Source organism: Phoenix dactylifera, chromosome 5 (genome assembly GCF_051530095.1).
Source record: "Phoenix dactylifera cultivar Ajwa chromosome 5, Ajwa_hap1_PhDact_Kaust_v1.1, whole genome shotgun sequence".
NCBI lineage: Eukaryota > Viridiplantae > Streptophyta > Magnoliopsida > Arecales > Arecaceae > Phoenix > Phoenix dactylifera.
Genome location: NC_143194.1, coordinates 12,800,849 through 12,823,337, shown reverse-complemented (window position 1 = coordinate 12,823,337; position 22,489 = coordinate 12,800,849). Strand labels below are relative to the sequence as shown.

Below are 22,489 nucleotides of genomic sequence, written 5' to 3'. Positions count from 1 at the left end.
ACAAAAGAACTAAATGATCTAAAAGCAGAAAATCAAACACTAACTAAAGAACTTGAAAAATACAAGCCTTTGGTTGAAAAATTTACATATAGTTCAGAAAAATTGAATATGATACTTAATAGTCAACGAGCGGTATTCAATAGAGCGGGTTTAGGATATAAACCTAAAAATAAGCAAAAACTTTTTAGTAACTTCTTTGTTAAAGCTGGAGAAAGCAAAACTAAGAAAGTAATCTGCTTTTGTTGTGGAACTATAGGACATAAGGCAAATGTATGTAACTATAGGAAAGGAAAAACTAAAAGAAAAATTAAAAGGGTATGGGTTCCAAAAGGAACCAATATGACTAACCATGAAGGACCCAAGAAAACTTGGGTACCTAAGATTATATGATCCGCTTGTGTAGGAGTGTCTTGCAGCCAAGGTCAACAAAAATTGCTGGTACTTGGATAGTGGCTGCTCAAGGCACATGACGGGTGACAAGGATCAATTTTTCACCCTTGAAGCTAAGAAGGGAGGTGCTGTGACTTTTGGAGACAACAACCAAGGTCACATCATTGGTATTGGTAAAGTTCAAATTATCCCTTCTACTTTTATTGATAATGTTAGATATGTTGATGGTCTTAAGCATAACCTATTAAGCATTAGTCAATTATGTGATAAAGGGTATGATGTTATGTTTAAACCATCACTATGCATTATAACAAACCCAAATGACAATAGTTTAGTTTTTAAAGGAATTAGACGTGGGAATGTGTATGTTGTAGACCTTGAAGATCTTGCCAAACATAACCAATATTTAGTTGTTAATGAAACTAAGGATAATGATGCTAGTTGGTTATGGCACCGTAAGTTAGGTCATGCAAGCATGGACACAATAACTAAACTAGTTAAAAGAGATTCCGTGATAGGTTTGCCAAAATTAAAATTTGAAAAGAATAAAATATGTGAAGCATGTCAATTTGGCAAACAATCTAGAAACTCATTTAAATCCATAAAATGTGTCTCTACCTCTAGACCTCTAGAATTATTACACATGGACCTATTCGGACCAACTAGAACAAAAGCCTAGGTGGAAATAAATATGGTCTAGTTATTGTAGATGATTATTCTAGGTACACATGGGTCATGTTCCTAGCACATAAGGATCAAGCATTTTCTGTTTTTAAGAAATTCCATAAAGAAGTAACCAATGCTAGAGATACCTCAGTAATAGCTATTAGAAGTGATCATGGTACCGAATTCGAAAATCAGTCATTTGATGAGTTTTGTAGTAAAAAGGGGATAACCCATAATTTTTCTGCACCTAGGACACCACAACAAAATGGAGTTGTGGAAAGAAAAAATAGAACTCTAGAGGAAATGGCTAGAACTATGTTATGTGAAAGTAACCTCCCTAAGTACTTTTGGGGAGAAGCCATTAATACTTCTTGTCATATATTAAATAGAGTTTTATTAAGACCCATTATAAAGAAAACACCTTATGAACTTTGGAAAAACAGAAAACCAAAAGTTAATTACTTTCATGTTTTTGGATGTAGGTGTTTTGTTCATAATAATGAAAAAGATAATCTAGGTAAATTTGACTCTAAATCTGATGAGGAAATATTCTTAGGTTACTCTACAACTAGTAAAGCCTATAGAGTCTTTAATAAAAGAACGTTAGTTATAGAAGAATCTATACATGTTGTATTTGATGACTCTAGTGATTTTTTCTCTAGTAAGAAAGTTAATTTTGATGATGATGTTGAAATTCTTGAAGAAAAGATAGATGAAATGGCATTACAAGATGATAATCAAAAGTTGAGTGAAGGAGCATCATCAAGCCAAGAGGCTATTGTGGATCATGGGCTAACTAAAGCTTGGAGGTATGCTCACGGGCATCCTAAGGAACTAATTCTAGATGATCCATCTCAACCAGTTAGGACTAGAGCATCCCTCAGAAATTTAAATAACCATCTAGCTTTTGTCTCACACTTTGAGCCCAAACATAGAGAAGAAGCCGAAAATGATGTAAATTGGATAAATGCAATGCAAGAAGAATTAAACCAATTTACTAGAAATAAGGTATGGAATCTAGTAGAGAGACCTTCTGAATATCCAATTATAGGTACTAAATAGATTTATAAAAATAAACTTGATGAAAATGGAATTGTTATAAGGAATAAGGCTAGACTAGTAGCAAAGGGTTATAATCAAGAAGAAGGTATAGATTTTGATGAAACCTTTGCTCCAGTAGCTAGACTTGAGGCCATTAGATTATTATTAGCGTATGCATGTTCTAAGGACTTCAAACTATTTCAAATGGATGTAAAAAGTGCATTTTTAAATGGGTATATTAATGAGGAGGTATATGTAGAACAACCTCCTGGTTTTGAAAATCATCAATACCCTAATCATGTTTATAAATTGAACAAAGCACTTTATGGTTTGAAACAAGCACCTAGAGCATGGTATGAGAGGCTTAGCAAATTCCTATTAGAACATGAGTTTTCTAGGGAAAATGTAGATACAACACTGTTTCTAAAGAAGAAAAACCAAGATATGCTATTAGTACAGATTTATGTTGATGATATCATTTTCGGTGCTACTAACAATCGCCTCTGCGAAGAATTTGCTGATTTGATGCAGAGTGAATTTGAGATGAGCATGATGGGAGAGCTGAACTACTTCCTCGGGCTTCAAATCAAACAGTCTGAAGGAGGCATCTTCATCAATCAAGCCAAATATATCAAGGAGATGCTCAAGAAGTTTGATATGGAGGGAAACAAGTCAATCAGCACCCCCATGAGCTCATCATGCAAATTAGACCAAGATGAATCAGGTAAATCTGTAGATCAGAAACTGTATAGAGGTATGATAGGATCCTTATTGTATCTTACTGCAAGTAGACCTGATATTATGTTTAGCGTTTGCATGTGTGCTAGATATCAGGCTAATCCTAAAAAATCACATCTAGTTGCAGTTAAGAGAATTTTTAAATACTTAATAGGAACTAAGAATATAGGATTATGGTACTCTAAAGAATCTAGCCTAAACTTAATAGGATACACAGATTCAGACTTCGCTGGATGTAAGCTTGATAGAAAAAATACCAGCGGGTCTTGTCAATTTCTAGGAGAAAACCTTATCTCATGGTTTAGCAAGAAACAAAACTCGGTTGCATTGTCTACTGCTGAAGCTGAATATGTTGCAGCCGGGAGTTGTTGTGCTCAAATCTTGTGGATTAAACAACAACTAGAAGATTATGGCATTAAACAAGATAAAATTCCCATTAATTGTGATAATACAAGTGCCATTAATCTAACTAAAAATCCAATTCAGCATTCAAGAACTAAACACATTGAGATAAGACATCACTTCATAAGAGATCATGTATTGAATGGTGATGTGACACTCCAATTTGTTTGTACTGATGATCAATTAGCAGATATTTTTACAAAACCCCTAAGTGAAGAGAGGTTTAGTGTGCTTAGGAGGGGATTAGGAGTGATTGATCCATCCTAGTGGTAGTTTCCACTAGATTCATTGATTTTGATGATTAGATTGTGGCTAAAATAGAGTTTCTTTTCACTGATCATCAAATCAGATCATACTTTAGTGTTTTTCCCTCATTTGGCACGAATGTAGCATGATTTTTAGGTGCGTGCCAAAGTTAGAGACGACTCGAGTAAGTTTCAGAGTCGGCTCCTGAGGGAGAGTCGACTCGCGCATTTGCGGGAGTCGACTCGCAGAGATGGCAGCTGAGGGGGAGTCGACTCACATATAGTCGGGAGTCGACTCGAGGTCTACAGGCGCATAAGGAGAGTCGACTCGCGCATATTCTGGAGTCGACTCGAGGTCGAGTCGACTCGCGACTCAGTAGAGTCGACTCGCAGTCGGGATCCGACTTTTTAACCCTAACTTTGTTGTTTCGAAAACACTTCTTTCTCAAGCCGCCACTGTTCACAAGCCCTAGAGCCGACTCCTAGGTCGTCCCCAAGGCTTTTTCCGTCGACCCTTCACCGTCCCCTAGGGTTTTTCCTCCCTTTCTAGGTCGTCCCCGGTCGTCCCCAAGACTTTCCCGTCGGTTCTTCACCGTTCATTAGATTTTCCTCCCATTTTAGGTCATTATGCCGCGTAAGACCGTAGTCCGGAAGAGGTCCCGACCCGAGGCCAATCCCGAGCGGCGCTCCAAGGCTCGGCACGATCCCGCGAGGCCACAACCTCCGGCTCGTTCCCCGCCTAGGGCGATTCCCGCGAGGCCATTAGCCGGGAAGGCCGTCACCACCGGGAGATATGTTGACTTCGACTATCTCTCCCGGGAAGGGTTCACTATAGGTGATAGACTCAGAGCCCAGGGCTTAGAGTACTTCCTCACCTTAGATCTCCCCACATATGCAGGGCTCATTAGAGAGTTCTACGGTACCGTCCATCGGGGAGATGGGGGTATCGAGGGCACAGTAGCCGGTGTCCCTCTGTTCGTTACGGAGGATCTTATTGCCCACATCCTCCACCTTCCACTAGTAGGGGTGGCTCCCACACACCCTGAGGACAGGGTTGAGGCCCTTACGGCCGTTCTAGGGCATCCACCCCAGTCACCCATAGACGAGGTATCCGCTAGCTCACTACCGATTGAGATGCGGATCCTCTTGAGTATATTGTCTAGGTCCATCTTCCCTAAGACCGGGAGATTTGACTTTGTATCTGAGAGAGACCTAGCTCTCATGTTCTATATGCTTCATGACACCCCAATCAACTTCCCCAAACTCATATATCGATACATGTGTGAGCCACTAGACAGACCTAGGCTCACCCTACCCTACGGCATGGTCTTCACATTATTATTTAGGGAGTACGAGATTCCTATCCCTGAGGGAGAACCCTTTCGCGCATTGCGATGGACTGATCGCATGCGTGCAGGGACCTACACAGGATGGGGTTTCGGAAGAGAGAGGGGATTTGGGTTAGGAAGTCATCCATCACCACACAGACCACCAGACCTTTCCCCAGTCCTGAGCCCGATTCTGACTTTCCTGATGTACCAGACTTTCCACCCACTTCTGCTCCTACCACTTCCGCTGGACCCTCCTCCTCGGCTCCACCACCCATGGAGGTCCGCATTGATCCTGAGCAGCTCCGGGAGCTGCGGCAGGAGATAGTCCGAGATCTGAGGGATGAGTTGCTTCGGGAGCTCCGAGGTTTGATGCCTACTCCCTCTCCTGCGCCCACATCTTCCGCGTTGGTTCCTTCCCTGACAGCCGTGACCGACATTTCGGCTGAGGTGCGGCAAGAGATATACAACATGAGGACCTTGATGCAGGCCCAGTTCCATAGCATGGGTGAGGTCACCAGCACCACTCGACAGATGCGGGATGACATCGGCCGTGACATGTCCACCACTACCGCGGGGGCCAAGCGCTTGTCGAATGTGCTCATCGACAAGCTGGACGGACTGCAGAAGTCGGTGCTCGAGCTGGATACGACACAGAGCAGGGCCATCCAGGCCATCATTCGCCAGCTCGAGAACGTCACCAATGCGGTCCAATCACTCGTGGAGCGCATGCCTCGAGGAGACACATCCTCGAGAGGAGGAGCCACATCCTCGAGAGGAGGAGTCACATCCTCGAGAGGAGGAGCTACATCCTCGAGGAGACCATAGCTACTTTTTGTGTTTTGTTTTGACATGTATTGATTTGCTTTACTTATTGTATTCTGAAATGTACTTACATACAAATTAATACAATGAGTAGCCGCATTTTTCTTCAATACTGTGCCTTTTGATCTATGTTTGATTGTGTGTTCTGATTACCTCCTTTTTGATATGATGACAAAAAGGGAGAGAAATATGTATAAAATATGTAAAAGGGGGAGAAATATGAATAAAATATGTAAAAGGAATCAATGGAAATCAATAAAAAGATAAACTCTTAAAACACACAAATATGTAAAAGGGGGAGAAATATGAATAAAATATGTAAAAGGAATCAATGGAAATCAATAAAAAGATAAACTCTTAAAACACACAAATTTGTTCTAAGTGGATTCGGTACCTCGAGGCTCATTATCTCTCTTTTGGGGCTCCTAATGGAGTAATCTCCAGAATCTATTCAAGGGATATTCGGAGATTAGCTGAATCTTACTCAAGAACAAATTGACAGATTTTCCCTCTAAAAACCAAAACTTCAGTTCAAAAACTTCAAAGCATTAAAAGAAAATTCAAAGAATCAAAACAAAGTTGAATGCATATGTTGAGGGGGAGAATCTGAAATTTTAACAAAGCTAAATAATTAAAGATATATAAGCCAAACAATTGATTGCATAATATGAAGGCTTATATAATTCCAAATGAAAGGGGGAGCTTTAACTCCGAAATTTACTGTTTCACTCCTTTCAAGCTTGGATAAATTGAATTACCAGATATTTGAATTCATTTATGGATTTTATTTCATTGTTTATTGTGCAATTCACTTTACATATACTCAATGTTTTGTCATCATCAAAAAGGGGGAGATTGTGGAGTGATTGATTAAAACCCTATTTGATTTTGATGAGCTCAAAGCATTTGAGTATATTTCTTGTTTACTAATGAATTCAATTAAGTGTTTTCAGTGAAAATCTTCTCTAAGTGTCTCTAGACTTGGTTCATAGTATTTTGGATAAGTTAAGAAGTCAGCTTGAACCAAAGTCTGAGACTCGAGTCGACTCCAGAGTATCACGAGTCGACTCCAAGCATATCAAGTTCACTGGCACGGGCTCGAGTCGACTCCGGATCGGTACGAGTCGACTCCGAGTGAGAACAGACAGACGAACAGAAAGCTTCAATTCAAAACCTGTCAGCGAGTCGACTCCCGAAGTGCGCGAGTCGACTCCAATGTTTACCAAGTCGACTCCGGAGAAATATGAGTCGACTCTAAGGAGTCAAGGCAGAAAAGTCAGAGAGCAGTTTTCGGGTCTGAGATTCGAGTCGACTCCAGTGGAACGCGAGTCGACTCCGATGGTTGGCAAGTCGACTCCAAAGAAAGTGAGAGTCGACTCTCAGAGGAACACAAGGAAAAAAGACAGAAAGCATTTTTCGGACTCTGAGATTCGAGTCGACTCCCGCTATACGCGAGTCGACTCCGAGACTTCGCGACCACAAAGAAGACAGAAGACCAAGTTACTGCCTCTGAGATTCGAGTCGACTCCCAGACAGCTAGAGTCGACTCCAAGGCAGCTTCACATCAAAAAGGCAGAAGACCAAGTTTCGGAAACTGAGAGCCGAGTCGACTCCGAGGAAGTTCGAGTCGACTCCAAGACTGGACGAGCCAAAAAGACAGAAGATAGGGAGTTCGGGCTCTGAGCGCCGAGTCGACTCCCAGGATTGACGAGTCGACTCGAGTGGACCAAATTCAAAAATAAATCCACGGACTCCATGGGATGAGCCGACTCCGAGAAAGCCAAGTCAGCTCCAAAAGTTGGCGAGTCGACTCTGGGTCAAGACGAGTCGACTCCCAATCGCGAAGGCAACTTTAATTCAAATCTGGAACAGTTGCCGAGTCGACTCCGGAAAAGTATGAGTCGACTCCCGCTACAGACGAGTCGACTCCTGATCGCGCGAGTCGACTCCAACCCACCAACGGACACATTGTCAGGCTGTGTAGAGTGTGCAGAACGGGCAGAAAAAGGTGTCTAACGGCTAGTTTCCGTGGGGGTTGGTTTAAATAGCCACAGAAGACTGTAGCAAAGCAGAGAACAACCATTCCACTCCAAGTATTCAAGCATTCAATCTCTGCAACCTGTTCTTCAACGAAAAAAGAGGGAAGAGCTGCATTAACTGCATCCACCTACATCTTCCCAGCAATTAAAGAATCCTCCTCCTGCATTCAAGTCGACTACACATTCAAGAGGATACCCGAAGTTTAAGAAGCCATTCCTCTTCTCCAACTTAAAAGCGTTTGAGTGCTTCTAAACTCTTTTCAGATTATATTGTTTTCCATCTGCTTTTGAGAAGCTTAGTTTTCTGTTTGTCTATTTTATTTACAACTTGTATCTGCTTGGTTCAATCGGGGGATTGAATCAAGGGTATTGAGGTTGGTTGGTGAGCTGAGTGTAAAACCAACGTGTGTAAGGGTTCGATTGTGATCCCGAAAAAACAATCGGGGTGGTTCTAGTCGGTGAGCCTGGGAAAACCGACCGAGTTCGTTGTGAGCTCGTAAAACAACAAGTTTGGTTGTGAGCTTGGAAAACAACCGGCTGTAATCCAAGGGGGTTATAGTGAATTCCCAAGTGAGACTTGGGGAGTGGACGTAGGAGCAAGGGTTAGCTCCGAACCACTATAAAACTTGGTGTTTGTGATTGATTGTCTCTCTTCTTCTTCCTCTCATATCACTCACAGCACATAGCAATTAATTAAACAACTTGCAATAGTTTTAATTAGTCATTCACAACGTGTTAAATAGCTAAATTATTTTAAAACCCAATTCACCCCCCCCCCCTCTTGGGTTGTCTATCTGGGCAACAAACGCATCTCAATAATTTGCAAAAAAAAAATGACACAGGAGATTTTGTAGATGATAGTTTGCTTTTTTCAAAAACAAGATGAATAATTTGCATAATTAATTCCATAGAAAAATCTAATGAGTGTTAATCTGGCACATGACCTTTCATTACCTTTTTCTTTTGTTTTTTATCCTTTGATGCAATAAATAGAACCCTTATGAAATCTTTTATTGGAGCCGAGACACTATCCAAAATCTCAAACTATAACTCCAATTATTTTTGCCTCCCTAGATTAGCTTCTTTTTTACATGTATCATCTCCTCGATTTTGTAAAATATTGTAATTAATCATAAAACCAATTTGACTTTTATATTATAATATAAATGTAGCTAGGATGTTTTTGAGAGTATTTGTCTTCAAACACTTTCTAGTTAAAAATAATAAAAAACTTCTCGAAATGAAAATCGACACCATTATTGAGCATGCTCTAAGATATATTAAGTATTTGGAACAAAAATCAGCATCCATCGATCTTTTTTGAGGAGATTCAGCACCTATGAATCAAGCTTTAAAAAAATGAAAGGTTGAATAGATCTAATAAATATCTAATAAGTAAAAACATGGTATAAACTATATAATTTGCAATTCCAAACCGTTGATTTTAATCTAAAAATTTTAGAACTTATAGAGATCAAATTTTAGCTATTTTGGATGTTTCTACACTATTGATCAAACTAAAACATGATATCATATTATTGAAATTGTCCATTTTGATTTCATTTAAAGCATGAGAAAAAAAGCATAATAAATAAATATTTTTTTATTTCTAGCCAATTTTAATATTAAAGATCATGATCAAGATGTTGATTTTTATTTTGCATGGCCCATCATTATTTTTGACTAGAAAGTATCTGGAGTGAAATACTTTCGGAAGCATCGTAGATCTCTCTTACTTGTATGTACTAAAAATGTTTTATAAAATACAGATAGATATTGGATACTATTAGTTACTAGATGGTTTTCTGCCTAATTTGCTCAAATGGCCTAGGTTGACCTCTTTGCTTGTCGCCATCTATCACTGGCATCCTAATTTCATGAAGAATTGACGATCCATGTCTCGAGATCTTGATAAATATTTAAAGAAGGTCACCTCCTTTAATTCCTGATTTAAAAAAGGCTAACAATAAAATGATAACTTGTTTATCATATAAAATTTTGAGCTAAAATATAGGGCAAGAAGGGTAATTACAAGAGGAAAGATGTAGATGGAGATTGGGGATTGTAAAGGGGTATTATGGTCATAGACTCTTATAATTTGGGGAGGGCCTCCCTGGTCTTGACCTAAATACCCCTATTTGCTCTCCATCCTTCAGAGCTCCCCTTCCTTTCCGAAACCCTCTTCTGCCCTTTTGGCCCCCTTCTCTTCTCTCTCCCCCGCTGCCCCTTCGCTCTCCCTCTTTTCTATTCTATTCCTCTCCCTCTTTCAAATCTCCCTTCCACCCCCCCTTACCCGCCAAAACAGATTCCTCCTCCTCTTCTCCTCTTCTGTCAAGAAGCCCCTACCCCCTTTAATCTTTCCCAAACCCTAGCCGGCTGGCCAAAGATCTCATCTTTTTCTCGCTCGTGCCATCTCCTCGGAATTTTCTTTGCCTTGGGAAATCAAAGACTGTTCATCGAGTTCTCTCGGCGGATTGAATTCAGGTACTCTTCCTTACCTTTTCCTTTTTTATGATATTTTTCATGAAATGCTTCTTCGATTTAATCTCCGCTTTTTGTTAAGTTTATACGAATTGCAGTTTTGTGAGTATAAAGGACTTTGCTTGTTTTTTTCCCCGTTCAAATCTGGTGTTTTTAACGTAAAAATCGCTTTTTTCCCACATTCTTTTGGTTTTTGTGCTGGTTCGGTTTGGTTTTGGATTTTGTTTTCGATGTGTTCTGATCTGGATCCCATTGATAGATTGGTTTGTTTCCAGGATTTGTGAAGTGATTTCATCTTCATGGCCAACCATGACTTGATTCTTGGACACAATCCAGATTTGGCCCTGGGCCATGGCCATAGACTGGTTCTCGGCCATAGCCACGGGTTGGGAATGGGGCACGGCCATGGTCTTGGTCTTGGGCATAGCCCCGACCAGGAGCTCGGCCTCGGGCACGCCCATAATCTTGGCCTTGGGCATCACCATGAGAGCGGGCTGTTTCTTGGCTATCATCATCCCCATGATCAGGATCATGGTCATGGCCACAGCAGTGATCTTGTTCTGGGAAAGAACCATGACCCTGATCCCGGAAACCTTTCTGCGCAGAACCATGAACTGGGTCTGTTGGATAACCATGAAATGGCTCTTGTTGCAACCCATGGTGGTCTCGATGATGACCAAGGATTGGAGCAGCTGGCCATCGATCAGAGCCAGGAGCTTGCCCTCCCGCCCAGCCGTGATATGCTGCAAGCTCCTTTGGTAGCTACTCCCATCATTCAGACACGGAAGCTCGTTGTTAACCCTGAGCATCAGCTGACCGTTGGCCAGGAGTTCCCCGATGTGAAGAGCTGCCGGAGGGCTCTGCGGGATGCAGCCATTGCTTGCCATTTCGAGATACAGACAGTGAAGTCCGACAAGACCCGTTTCACTGCCAGGTGTGCGAGTGAAGGGTGCCCATGGCGTGTCCATGCTGCAAAGATCCCTGGCATGCCCACTTTCACAATCAGAACGATCAATGACACGCACACATGCAGTGGGATCGCCCATCTTGGCCACCAGCAGGCCTCTGTGCAGTGGGTCGCAAGCTCTGTGGAGGAGCAGCTTCGTGAGAACCCACATTATAAGCCCAAGGAGATTTTGGAAGAGATCCACCGTGTGCATGGTATTACTTTGTCCTACAAGCAAGCGTGGAGGGGGAAGGAGAGGATTATGGCTGCTGTTCGTGGGTCATTTGAGGAGGGCTACCGTCTCTTACCACAGTACTGTGAGCAAGTTAAAAGGACAAACCCAGGAAGTATTGCATCGGTGTATGGAAATGATATTGACAATTGCTTCAAACGCCTTTTCATCTCCTATTATGCTTCAATATGTGGTTTCGTCAATGCTTGCCGTCCGCTGATTGGACTTGATAGGACTGTTTTGAAGAGTAAATATCTAGGGACATTGCTTCTTGCCACTGGGTTTGATGGTGATGGTGCCATCTTTCCTCTAGCATTTGCAGTTGTTGATGTAGAAAATGATGATAATTGGATTTGGTTCTTATCTGAACTGCATAACCTGCTCGAGATTCATACTGAGAACATGCCACGGCTCACAATCTTGTCTGATAGACAGAAAAGTATTGTAGATGGAGTGGATCTTAACTTTCCCACTGCCTTCCATGGATTCTGCATGCGCCACCTTACTGATAGTTTCCGCAAGGAGTTCAGCAATACCATGCTTGTCAATCTCTTCTGGGAAGCTGCCCAAGCTCTTACTCCTTTTGAATTTGAAGCTAAAATGATAGAGATTGAAGCATTATCACAGGAGGCTGCATATTGGATCAGAAACATCCCTCCTCGCCTTTGGGCAACGTCTTCCTTTGAGGGGTCTCGGTATGGACAGCTGACAGCAAACATAGTGGAATCACTGGATAATTGGATACCTGAAACTTCTGGGCTCTCAATAATTCAGATAATGGAGTGCATCCGGCGGCAGCTGATGACTTGGTTTAATGAAAGGCGCGAGATGAGCATGCAATGGACAACAGCCCTTGTACCCTTTGCTGAGCAGCGTCTGCTAGATGCTGTAGAACGCGCTCAGGGTTATCAAGTAATGCGATCAGATGAGGCTGAGTTTAATGTTATTTCTCCTCATGAAGGCACAGTTGTTGTGGATATTCGCAATCGTTGCTGTGTCTGTCGTGGATGGCAACTCTACGGTTTGCCTTGCGTACATGGTGTAGCAGCACTCCACTCTTGCCGACAGAATGTTAGCAGGTTTGCTGAGAACTATTTCACTGTCGCGACTTACCGGAAGACCTATTCACAGACTATACATCCAATTCCTGATAAGAGCCTGTGGAAGGAGTTGTCTGAGGGAGCTCAAAATGGAGAGGACAGAACTGAAATAGTTATAAATCCACCAAAGTCCCTTAGTCCCCAAGGGAGGCCAAGAAAGAAGAGAGTTCGAGCAGAGGACCGTGGGCGAGTGAGGCGAGTTGTGCATTGTAGCCGGTGCAATCAGACAGGACATTTTAGAACAACATGTGCTGCACCAATATAGCAGGTTCAACTTCTTCTTGGCAACATTTTGGTGGCCATAGCCTTATGAAAAGTCAGATCTGTTTATTTGATGTGGATCACAGCTAATTAATTGATGATAGATTTTCTTTTCTTTTTTTTGGGGCTTTATCTATTTGGGGTAAACCATTGGCTTTCATCTTTCTTTTCAGAATGCTTCTAATGATTTTAGGAACATCACTATCCAATCAATCTGTTGTTGTCTGTCATTATACAGTGAAGAAAGATTATCCATGCATTGGTTTTTGTTTTGAGTTTTGGATATATTTAATTTAGAAGTCGTTGCTATACTATTCATGCCAATCCATTTTCTCCCTTGTGTTTATGGTTCATTGAATTGATTCGTTTGTTATCTCACATTTTTATTGGCGCATGAATTAAGTTGTTGCCTGACATATCTATTTCAAGTGTGCCTCCTTCATATATGTGGACTTAGAGTTGTTTTTGATACATGCACTTGGCAAACAAAGATGCAGTATTGTGGGTTGTGATCGTGCATGTCGTTCACTACATGTGTTGCATAAACATGTAAACTAACTTATGCATATTCATAAATGTTTTGCTCTAGCATATTTAATTGAAAGAATCTAGCTGAGGCCTGTTGGGTAGCTCTTTCGTGCTGCTAAGCCATTGTCAGTTGAACTACTATCTCAAATGGCTAGAAAAAATAGCTAGATTTTTATGCCCTTGGCCAGCTCGATCATTTTCTGTTTCTTAACCTCCTCCTTTTATAAGATCTTGCAGATCTGCATGTTGTAACTATCTGATTTTTAATGGATTTAATTGTTGATATTGGGAGGTGCCCTTTGAGCTGTTTGGATCTAATGGAACACATTTGGAAGGTTTGTCCCATGCTTGGTTATGTTTATTGTAGGCATCATCCAATATCAGTATGTCTTTTTAAAGCTATCAAAGTTTCTAGTCCTTGATGATCGTTATAAGTTGGAGGTGATAGTTATATACTTTATTCTTAATGTTTGTTATCTTTGGCAGTATATATTATTTATTTTGCAGCAACTGCATGTGAAGCATAATTACTTTTGTTGCATGTGATATCTGGGCTTATCAGGTTAGTTATAGCCTCTCTTTTTTGCTGTATTATCTTCCAGTGCAGAAAATACTTATGTCTATGTGCTGCAAGCTTTTCTGATTTTCTGCTATCTGTTTCTGGTGCTAAATGCATAGAATCAAACAATCTCTGTCCTGGCAGCTGTTTTATTTTGGTGCACACTATTGCTATCTTTATGTTTGCAATGTAACCAATATCTTTTATTTTTCTTGGTCAAATTTGACATCCTTTATAATTGATGAAAGCACATTATGATGGTCGCCAATGTTTGAAATTCTACATACATCTTTTCCACAATCTTAATACCCTAGGATTTCATGTTCAAAGTCAACCACAGTTACGGCCAGAGCTGAATTCCTTGTAATATGCAGAGTTCCAGGAATCATGTTAAATCCACTTGTTCCTGATCTTGCTAAACCATAATCTTGACATGAATCATCCTAAATACTGGTGCAATTATGACCTGTCTATTAAATTGAAATAAAGAAGAACAAGAAAATCAAACTTCATGATGTGAAGTTTGTCTTTTGATAACATGCAGAATCTCTACGCTTAGATGCTTCTTCTTGCTAGTTAACATTAATTGGGTTTTGTTGCATGAGTTTCAACTTCATGGGACAAAATACTTTGGGAACATGAAGTCATATATAAGAGATTAAAGAACCTCTGTATATTTCTGGTCTCTTGAGGTATGGTAAGTAATTTTGGTTAGCGAGCTGCCAAATTTTCAGTTTCTGGCCTGATTTGCTTCCAACCTAAGCAAACTCATGGATAACCAAATTTGTTGACAATAATTTAATCGTTGCTTCACAAATCTGATATTTTAAAGTGGCAATGTGATGTAACTTTTTGGCAGAACTCATAACTTGTTGAAGTCTAATTCATTTTTTGTAGGTTCAGTTAGAATAATCTATCTATTTAGGTAGCAAGGAAGCCACAAATGGTAGCTGAAATTCCTTTTGATTTTTTACTGGCTGGATTGAAGGTACGGTACATTTTTCTATAGTTCCAATTATATCTGTTACTGAAAGGAATTTTTCTGCCTTTAATCTCCTCCATAGGTGACATCTGGTTGCTGAGAAACAAGCTACCTCAGATGTCAGTAAGGCTTCGATCTTCTATGAGATTTTTGGTTGGGTTTATCTGTGTGCTCACATATGCATGTGTGTTTGGTGATGTTTCTCACCAATGGCAAAACAGGGATGATGGAATGGGACCCCACTTGAGAAGGGAGAGAAGTGTGAGGAAAGAAAGAGGACAGAGGGTTACAGCAACACTCTTAATAGTGTCATGTTGAGATTATAGTTTCCTTCCTCAACTTTGTTTCTTTATTATGCATTAATGTGGCAATGTGAGTTCAGCATGCCACTTCAGCACGACGAGCCCCATAAGCAAGGTATTGTGCACGGACGAAGTGCCATTCTTGTACCCTTTCTATTAGGTCAAAAACCAAAGACTGCATTAGTATTAATTCTTATCCATCTACAGCCTCTTCTATCTACAGTCACTGTCAAACGGGAACTTATAGAAGGCCTGCTCGCAAAGCAACCAAATCCAAGATGAAGTCCATCATATCCGACAGCATCCCACCAACCATCTAAAGATCCAAAGCACCATTTGAGGATCACAAAGTCAAGTCTGACTCCAAGACGTAGGCAAGGGCATCTGACATATGTATACCTCACCATCAAATGATGTTCGACGAAAATTAGTTCATCATTGGAAGAAATAGCCAATGGCAAGCTCTTGGTCTGTAAGTTCAGAAGTTTGTTCATGACTTATTTTCGAACTCTGAGGACCCTGGTCAACCTTCTCTCTTGTAAGGGGTTCCAAAACCTAGAAATACCCCTATATACTCCTTGTTTTCATCAATCAATGATGCTTGCTTTCTCTTGAGTGCATGCTAACTCGTGTTTGCTGTCAATATTTATGTATGATAGATTTTGTGCAAGCCTTGGTGGGTTCCACGGATCGGTGGTAAGGCCAGTTAGAATCCTTGGCTGCAGCGTGCTATGGTGGTGTCATTTGGTGGGGGCCTTGGTAGCGGTAAAGCCCTCTTAGCAGTGAGGTGGTAAGCTACGAGTTATCAGCCTATAGATTTTAATATCTATTTTCTGCTTTCTTATTTTTGGGTTTAATTTAATTTTTTTTCTCTCATTAGTTTAGATTTGCTTAGCTAGTCTAGTCTTTCACTAGATATCTCTAAAGCTAATGTCAGACCGTCCCTACCTGCATCAACAAATTTTGGTACTAGAGCTTGGTCTTTCCCACTAGTTTTGTGCTAACAATATTTCTTATGAACCTTTGCTTGCTTATGTGATTCTTGCATGCTTAGAATAGGGTTTAATTAAATTTTATTAGATTTAGATTTTATTTGGATTAAAAAAAGGCTCTTTCAAAATTTCTTTTGCTTTTATATACTCTATTCGTTCTCAAATTCAGATTAATCTATCTTCCAATTTTAATTAGATTTCAAATATGATTGTTTACTTTTCTGCTTAAGTGAGAGTGTGTGGTTGGATCCCCTACTCTATCTAGGGTGGTTTGAGGGCTTGTTTGGGTCTCACCTGGATTTCTCTTGGCAGTTCGACTCTGGTTTCTCACTCACTCGCAGGCATCCTCCATTGCACCTGTAACCCTAGCTACAGACCTGCTTTTGCAACTTAAACCAACCAAAAGATGAGGTGGTTCACGCACTTGACCCTATAGTTGCTGCCAACTAGCCTTCTGTTGCAGCTAGGTCCTACACGCGCTCATCATCGGAATCCTAACTAGTGGCCAACATCCACAATTGGATTAGGACTTTCGGCATCCTTGGCATTCAATGGCAACCTGTACACCATCAGAAGCCATACGACGGCAGCAATCTAAAGCGCTCACAATCTAAAACCTAATTGATGGCTTGAATCCACCATGAAATTGAAAGTGGCCCCAACTAGTCTTAGCATCCGACTGCAGTCCGTACACCTTAAAGTTACTTCAGAGGGCACCATATCCACAGTTGAATCCTTTTTGATGGGATGATGAGTAGTCCAAACGTCAAACCAAGCCGAAGCCAAACACTTACCAGCCATATAAAGAGCCTTTGCTTCATCCAATATTTGTCCATAGAGTACCTTTGCATCACTCGAAAGCTTCTGGGAGCCTACCACAACCATGAGTCCAACCAGCTGGAGCAGATCTCAAGCTAGACATTATGAAGCATGGTTCTCGCAAAACAATGATATCCTAAGGGCTAAAGTAGGTGCAAACAACTATGCAGGGCATGTTGGCATGCCTAGAAGCACTTCAAACCCAACAATTAACAATCTAGCAAGAGAAGCTTCTAAGCCCCAAGAAGAGGCCAAACCATAGTCATTGCAAGAACCTTGGCACGTAAGATGCTATGAGGGAGAGTGAACCATTGATACAAACTGGTACTTCACATCTCCAGAGCTGGTTGAAAACTTGAACCTCAAGGCTGAAGATCTCCAGTGCCGTATGATGTGAGCTTACTTGATGGCTCAATCGTACACATAAGTTGATACCTTTTTGCTAGAGACCTAGTTTGAACAAAGAAGTATGGTGTAACATACTCGCTATGGAGAACTGTCGACGTATCCTATTAGAGAAGTCTTGGCAATTTAATGCAAGGCCATATAAAATCACCTAAGACCAAAGTTGTACCATCACCATTGATGGAAGGAGGGTCCCCAACATGCCATAGAGAGAGAGCTTTTCTAAAGAGGAAGGACACCTGAAATGCCAATCACCTCCTAAAGAGCGAGCACCGAGTTTGCTAGTTGAAGATGTCCTCAAAACCAAGATCACAAAGTAGACCAGGAAAGTGGAACCTCCTTCAGATAATTTTGAAGAAGCTCAGCCTTTAAAGATTATTGAGAAGTATGCAGCTCGAGGACAAGGAGATAGCTTAACTGTGGACACACTAACCAATTAAGGACCTTTAGTAAACTAGAATGCAAAATATTTGCCAACTTTCCCCTCATGCCTTGTGGTGTGCTGTCGCAAGCGACCAAAAATAAAACCTATACTCCTAAAAATATATATGTCGTAGTGTGAGTAAGGATTGTTCCTACAGAGAGTATCTAGCCTAGTTTTATGCTACTTGAACAAGAATTGGGAGGGGGGAGGGGGCTTGAGTATAACGAAAATAATAAAACAACTAAAGAACAATTCAAATTAAAGTATTGAAATCAATCAGAAGAACAAATCTTGGTCTAAGTCAACATCCATCATCGGAATTTTACAACTGATCATTGAGGCAAGGATATATCAATTTGCACTTTGAATGTCCACCGTTGGAAATATTTTCCTATCTCTTCTTAGTCGTAGTTAATTAAAAACAAGCGATCTAATTAACCCTAACTATTAAACTAGTAGCAGCCAAGACAAGCGCTAAAGGTTTAATTTAGTAGCAGCCTTAAGAATTAGATCGATCGATGAAGCTAAACAACACAAACACAAATAGGTGCATTTGATTTAACCGAGTATTCTTCCTAAGATCTGAAAATTTCCGACGCAGCAAATTATTAGATCTTAGTTGCTTCATAGATTAGAGGGATCAAATAATTACGGATTTGATATCTAACCTAGCAGTAGATTGCAATGAATAATAAACTAGTAGGCCTCCTAGTAATTAAACGAAAACAATCATGAAAATATGCACAGAAGGACATCCGACATCAAAGCATGAATTGAACAATAAAAAGAAATTCAGATCTTACAATTTTATTGATTCTGAGGCTTCTGTTTCCTTAGACCAATAAAAGGTTTAGCCACGCAGAGCCATGGATGCAAACTTCCAAGGAGAAAAGAGAAAGAGAGGCATCCTCCCAAGAGGAGTCTCTGCAGCCCCCTTTCTTTCACCTTTATCCCTTCCTAAAAAATCTCCTAACAAATATTCAAATCTGACTAATTAAGGAAAATAAAATAAAGTCCTAATATAACCGAGAAAGTGGTGTTTCCAGCTGGGATTTTCGTGCATCAAATCTGGAGACTTCTGAAAATTGACCGAGTCAAATCCACGTACTGCAGGCTAAGGATGTGCAGCAACTTCAATCTCGATTTCGACCTTAATAAATCCAGTATCTCTTAAAACTCAAAACATGAAAGTTGTAGAGCTTTTTCTTGGTATTCCACATCATCTTGAATCATCTCAATCGGAGCTCGGATGAGAAAGTTATGCCTAGATTACGAAGCAATATCGAAACTGTCCAAAATCATCCAATTAGCTTTGTTTTGCACTTAACACCTCCATTTGCATCCTAAATCAAAATATAAGAATAATGAATACATTTAGGCACAAATAAGTATAAAAGAGTAAACATTAAGGAAGAAAAATATGACATTTTGCATTCTCATTAAATTCCCCCACACTTAACTTTTGCTCATCCTCGGGCAAAACTCAAATTCACTTTTCCGAAAACACCAAGGTTGCAACGCCATCAACAAAGAACAACCAAGCTCTTCAAAACTCATAACAACTATTCTTGAACAACTTATAATTACTTAGTAAGCATTTTTACTCAAAAATGGAATGCTAAATACGTAGACCTCACGGAAATAAACACTCGCCTCATGTATTTGAAGGGTATGTATTTCGCTCATATTCATTCCAATGGAAATAATCTACCATAGGCTTGCATATCTTCTCATTCTCTACCACTGGGATCACATGCATAACACGAATTATAAGGACTTTTCAAGGGTTGTAACGGGGCATAGGATCAAGGGGGGAAATATTTGGGAATGTAGCTCAAAAGCCATCGAAACTAGTGGAGCAAAAATGAATCAACTCAAGCTTGAATATATGACATGTAAAATCAATCACTCTATTCAGCAGCTTCTTCAATTTGGCTTCAAAGCATTTAAATCATGTGAAACTTCTGTATTGAAAAAGAGATCGTTCAAAAGGAACACTTTTTGTTTGCAACAGGGAACGATCTTTCACAACAGCTTCCACCTTTGTATATATCACGTATAAATATATCCCTTTGTTTTTTTTTTTTTTGAATTGTAGGAGGAATTATGAACATGAACAGTTTGTACATTAAAAACGATTTCCTCCATTACTTTCTCTCTCTCTCTCTCTCTCTTTTTTTTTTGATTATAGCAACAATGGAACTCATGAATTGAGAATGAAAACATGTTCAATTTCACCAGTCATAGCCATACCACAAATCCAGACACTCCCACACTTATTTCTTGCACACCCATACATATAATGATGAATAATGCTCCACTAGTTCTACGGCTTGGGTAAAGGCATTGTTTTTTTTTTTTCCGGATTTAAAGCTTGTAACGTGGAATAAACGAAAAAGGTCAATAAAGCTCAAAGGGGTTCAGCAAAGGAAAAAATTAATTACAAAGTAGGCTATTTGGCTTATGTAGCTTATAACAAAGAAGGCCTTAATCATGTTCTTGCATGCATGTGTCAATGTGACCTCGAAGAGAATCAAGGCAAGTTCTAGAGAAATAAATCCATGGAAGAATATCTCTCATTAAAGAAATAGTGAGACTGATATAGATGTGTCAGTATAAAGGCTCAAAATCTTCCCTGCTTTTGTCTACCAAATTTAGTCACTACCATTCTCAAGGAAAATAACTAGACTAATTAATTCTAAGTTGGATAATTATGTTATGAGTTTTTTTCCAACTTAATTGAATCTTGCTCATGACATACACAACCTAAATCTCTCCCCGCACTTAAAACTTACGTTGTCCCCAATGTAAGGTTAAATGCAAAGGAAAAGCAAAAATAACCAAATTTAAGGATGGACTTGATCTCTCAATTTGACACTTCTGCTTGTCCACTAGTTTGTGGATGATATGCATTTGACACCTTGTGGATCACATGGTACTTTCTCAGCAAAGCCTCCACAATTCGATTGCAAAAGTAAGTGCCTCGATCACTTATTAGAGCTCTTGGAATTCCAAATCTGGAGAATATGTTAGACTTGATAAAATTTGTAACAACTTTAGAATCATCAGTCCTGGTAGCTTTACCTTTCACCCATTTCAAGACATAATCAACAGTAAGCAATATATAGACATAACCGAAAGAGATAGGAAACGGTCCCATGAAATCGATGCCCCAAACATCAAAAATTTCGCAAAATAGTATGGGGGTTTGTGGCATCTCATTCTTTTGGGATATATTACCTATCTTTTGACAATGATCGCATGACTTACAAAAAGAATATGAATCTCGGAATAAAGGCGGAGTATGAGGCGCTCATTGCTGGGCTAAAGTTGGCAAAGTAGCTGAAGGTCAGAAACCTGAAGGCCTTCAGCGACTTCCAACTGGTCGTGAGCCAGATCTTGGGGGATTTCGAAGCAAGATAACCATCAATGCAGAAGTATCTCCAAAAGGTCCGAGACCTCATCTCCACATTGGGCTCCTTTGACATCCAGCACATCCCCAGAGTAGAGAATGCAAGAGCGGATCAACTATCAAAATTGGCGACCTCCCGCATGAGCAAGCTTTCAAAGACCACAGTGCTCGAGTACCTCCAAGCACCTAGCACCGAGGAGCCTGAACCAGCTCTCTGCATCGAGACCGAGCCGAGCTGGATGGACGCATTCGTCACTTATCTGCAGAGCGAAGTCCTCCCCAATGACGAGCTCGAAGCCCGCCGGACTAAACGTCACACTTCTCGATACCTCCTATACGAAGGCAAGCTTTACCGCAGGTCATTCACGTCTCCCCTTCTCAGATGTCTCCGTCCCTTAAAGGCGGATTATGCCATGCGAGAGGTCCACGAAGGAATCTACGGGAACCACCTAGGAGGTCGAGCCCTGGCCCACAAAATTTTGCACCAAGGATATTATTGGCCCATACTCCAAAAAGATGCATTGGACTTTGTCCAAAAATGTGATCAGTGTCAGCGGAACGCCAACATTCAGCGCCGACCCTCGGTTCCACTAACCTCGATCAGCGCCCTCTGGCCATTTGCCCAATGGGGGATCGACATCTTGGGACCATTCCCTCTAGCCATCGGACAGAGAAAGTTCCTCATCGTCTCCATCGACTACTTCACCAAGTGGGTCAAAGCCGAGCCGGTGGTCCGAATTTCTGAGCCGAAGATGCGAGACTTTGTCTGGAAGTCAATAATCTGCAGATTTGGACTTTTCCGCATCCTCATATCCGACAACGGCCGCCAGTTTGACAATGCCCGCTTCAGAAAGTTCTGCTCCGAGCTTGGCATCAACCATCGCTTCACCTCAGGCACTCATCCATAGACGAATGGAGAAACCGAGATGACGAACCGTACTATCCTCCAAGGACTCAAAGCTAGACTCGACCGAGCCAAAGGACAATGGGTCGAGGATCTCTACAATGTCCTCTGGGCCTACAGGACTACTGTTGCCCAAGGAGACACCCAAGAGGGAGGGTGAATTGGGTTTTAATTAAATCTTGAACAATTAAAAGTATAATAAGTAATTAACTAAATCTAATGCAAGTAGAATAGTTAGATTATTAGATGCAGTGAGTGAAGTGAGAGAAAGAGACAATTAGCCAATACAAACATAGTAAAGTTTATAGTAGTTCGGAGCCAACTCTTGCTCCTACGTCCACTCCCCAAGTCGCACTTGGGAGTTCACTATAATCCCTAGGATTACAGTCGGTTATTTTACAAGCTCACAACCTAACTTGTTGTTTTCACGAGATCACAACGAACTCGTTCGGTTTTCCTAGGCTCACC

General features: G+C 40.7%; 1 protein-coding gene across 5 annotated transcripts; it reads left to right on the top strand.

The window, feature by feature from the left end:
• Nucleotides 1-9,799: 9,799 nt before the first annotated feature.
• LOC113463523 (uncharacterized) lies at nt 9,800-15,680 on the top strand. Of its 5 annotated transcripts, XR_016413153.1 has the most exons (5): nt 9,800-10,158; nt 10,431-12,701; nt 13,460-14,769; nt 14,985-15,180; nt 15,273-15,680. XR_016413153.1 is itself a non-coding variant. In XM_089930686.1 (2 exons), the coding sequence occupies exon 2, from the start codon at nt 10,455-10,457 to the stop codon at nt 12,696-12,698; it is 2,244 nt and encodes a 747-aa protein (XP_089786812.1). In that variant the 5' UTR covers nt 9,800-10,158; nt 10,431-10,454; the 3' UTR covers nt 12,699-12,949. The 5 variants fall into 5 exon arrangements, 1 of the variants encoding a protein (XP_089786812.1); XR_016413154.1 differs by having other exon boundaries at nt 13,460-15,180; nt 15,289-15,680; XR_016413151.1 differs by having other exon boundaries at nt 13,460-15,180.
• The last annotated feature ends 6,809 nt before the right edge of the window (nt 15,681-22,489 follow it).

Coding starts and splice junctions, on each gene's coding strand:
- LOC113463523 (XM_089930686.1), top strand. CDS start 10,455: ATGGCCAACCATGACTTGATTCTTGGACACAATCCAGATTTGGCCCTG.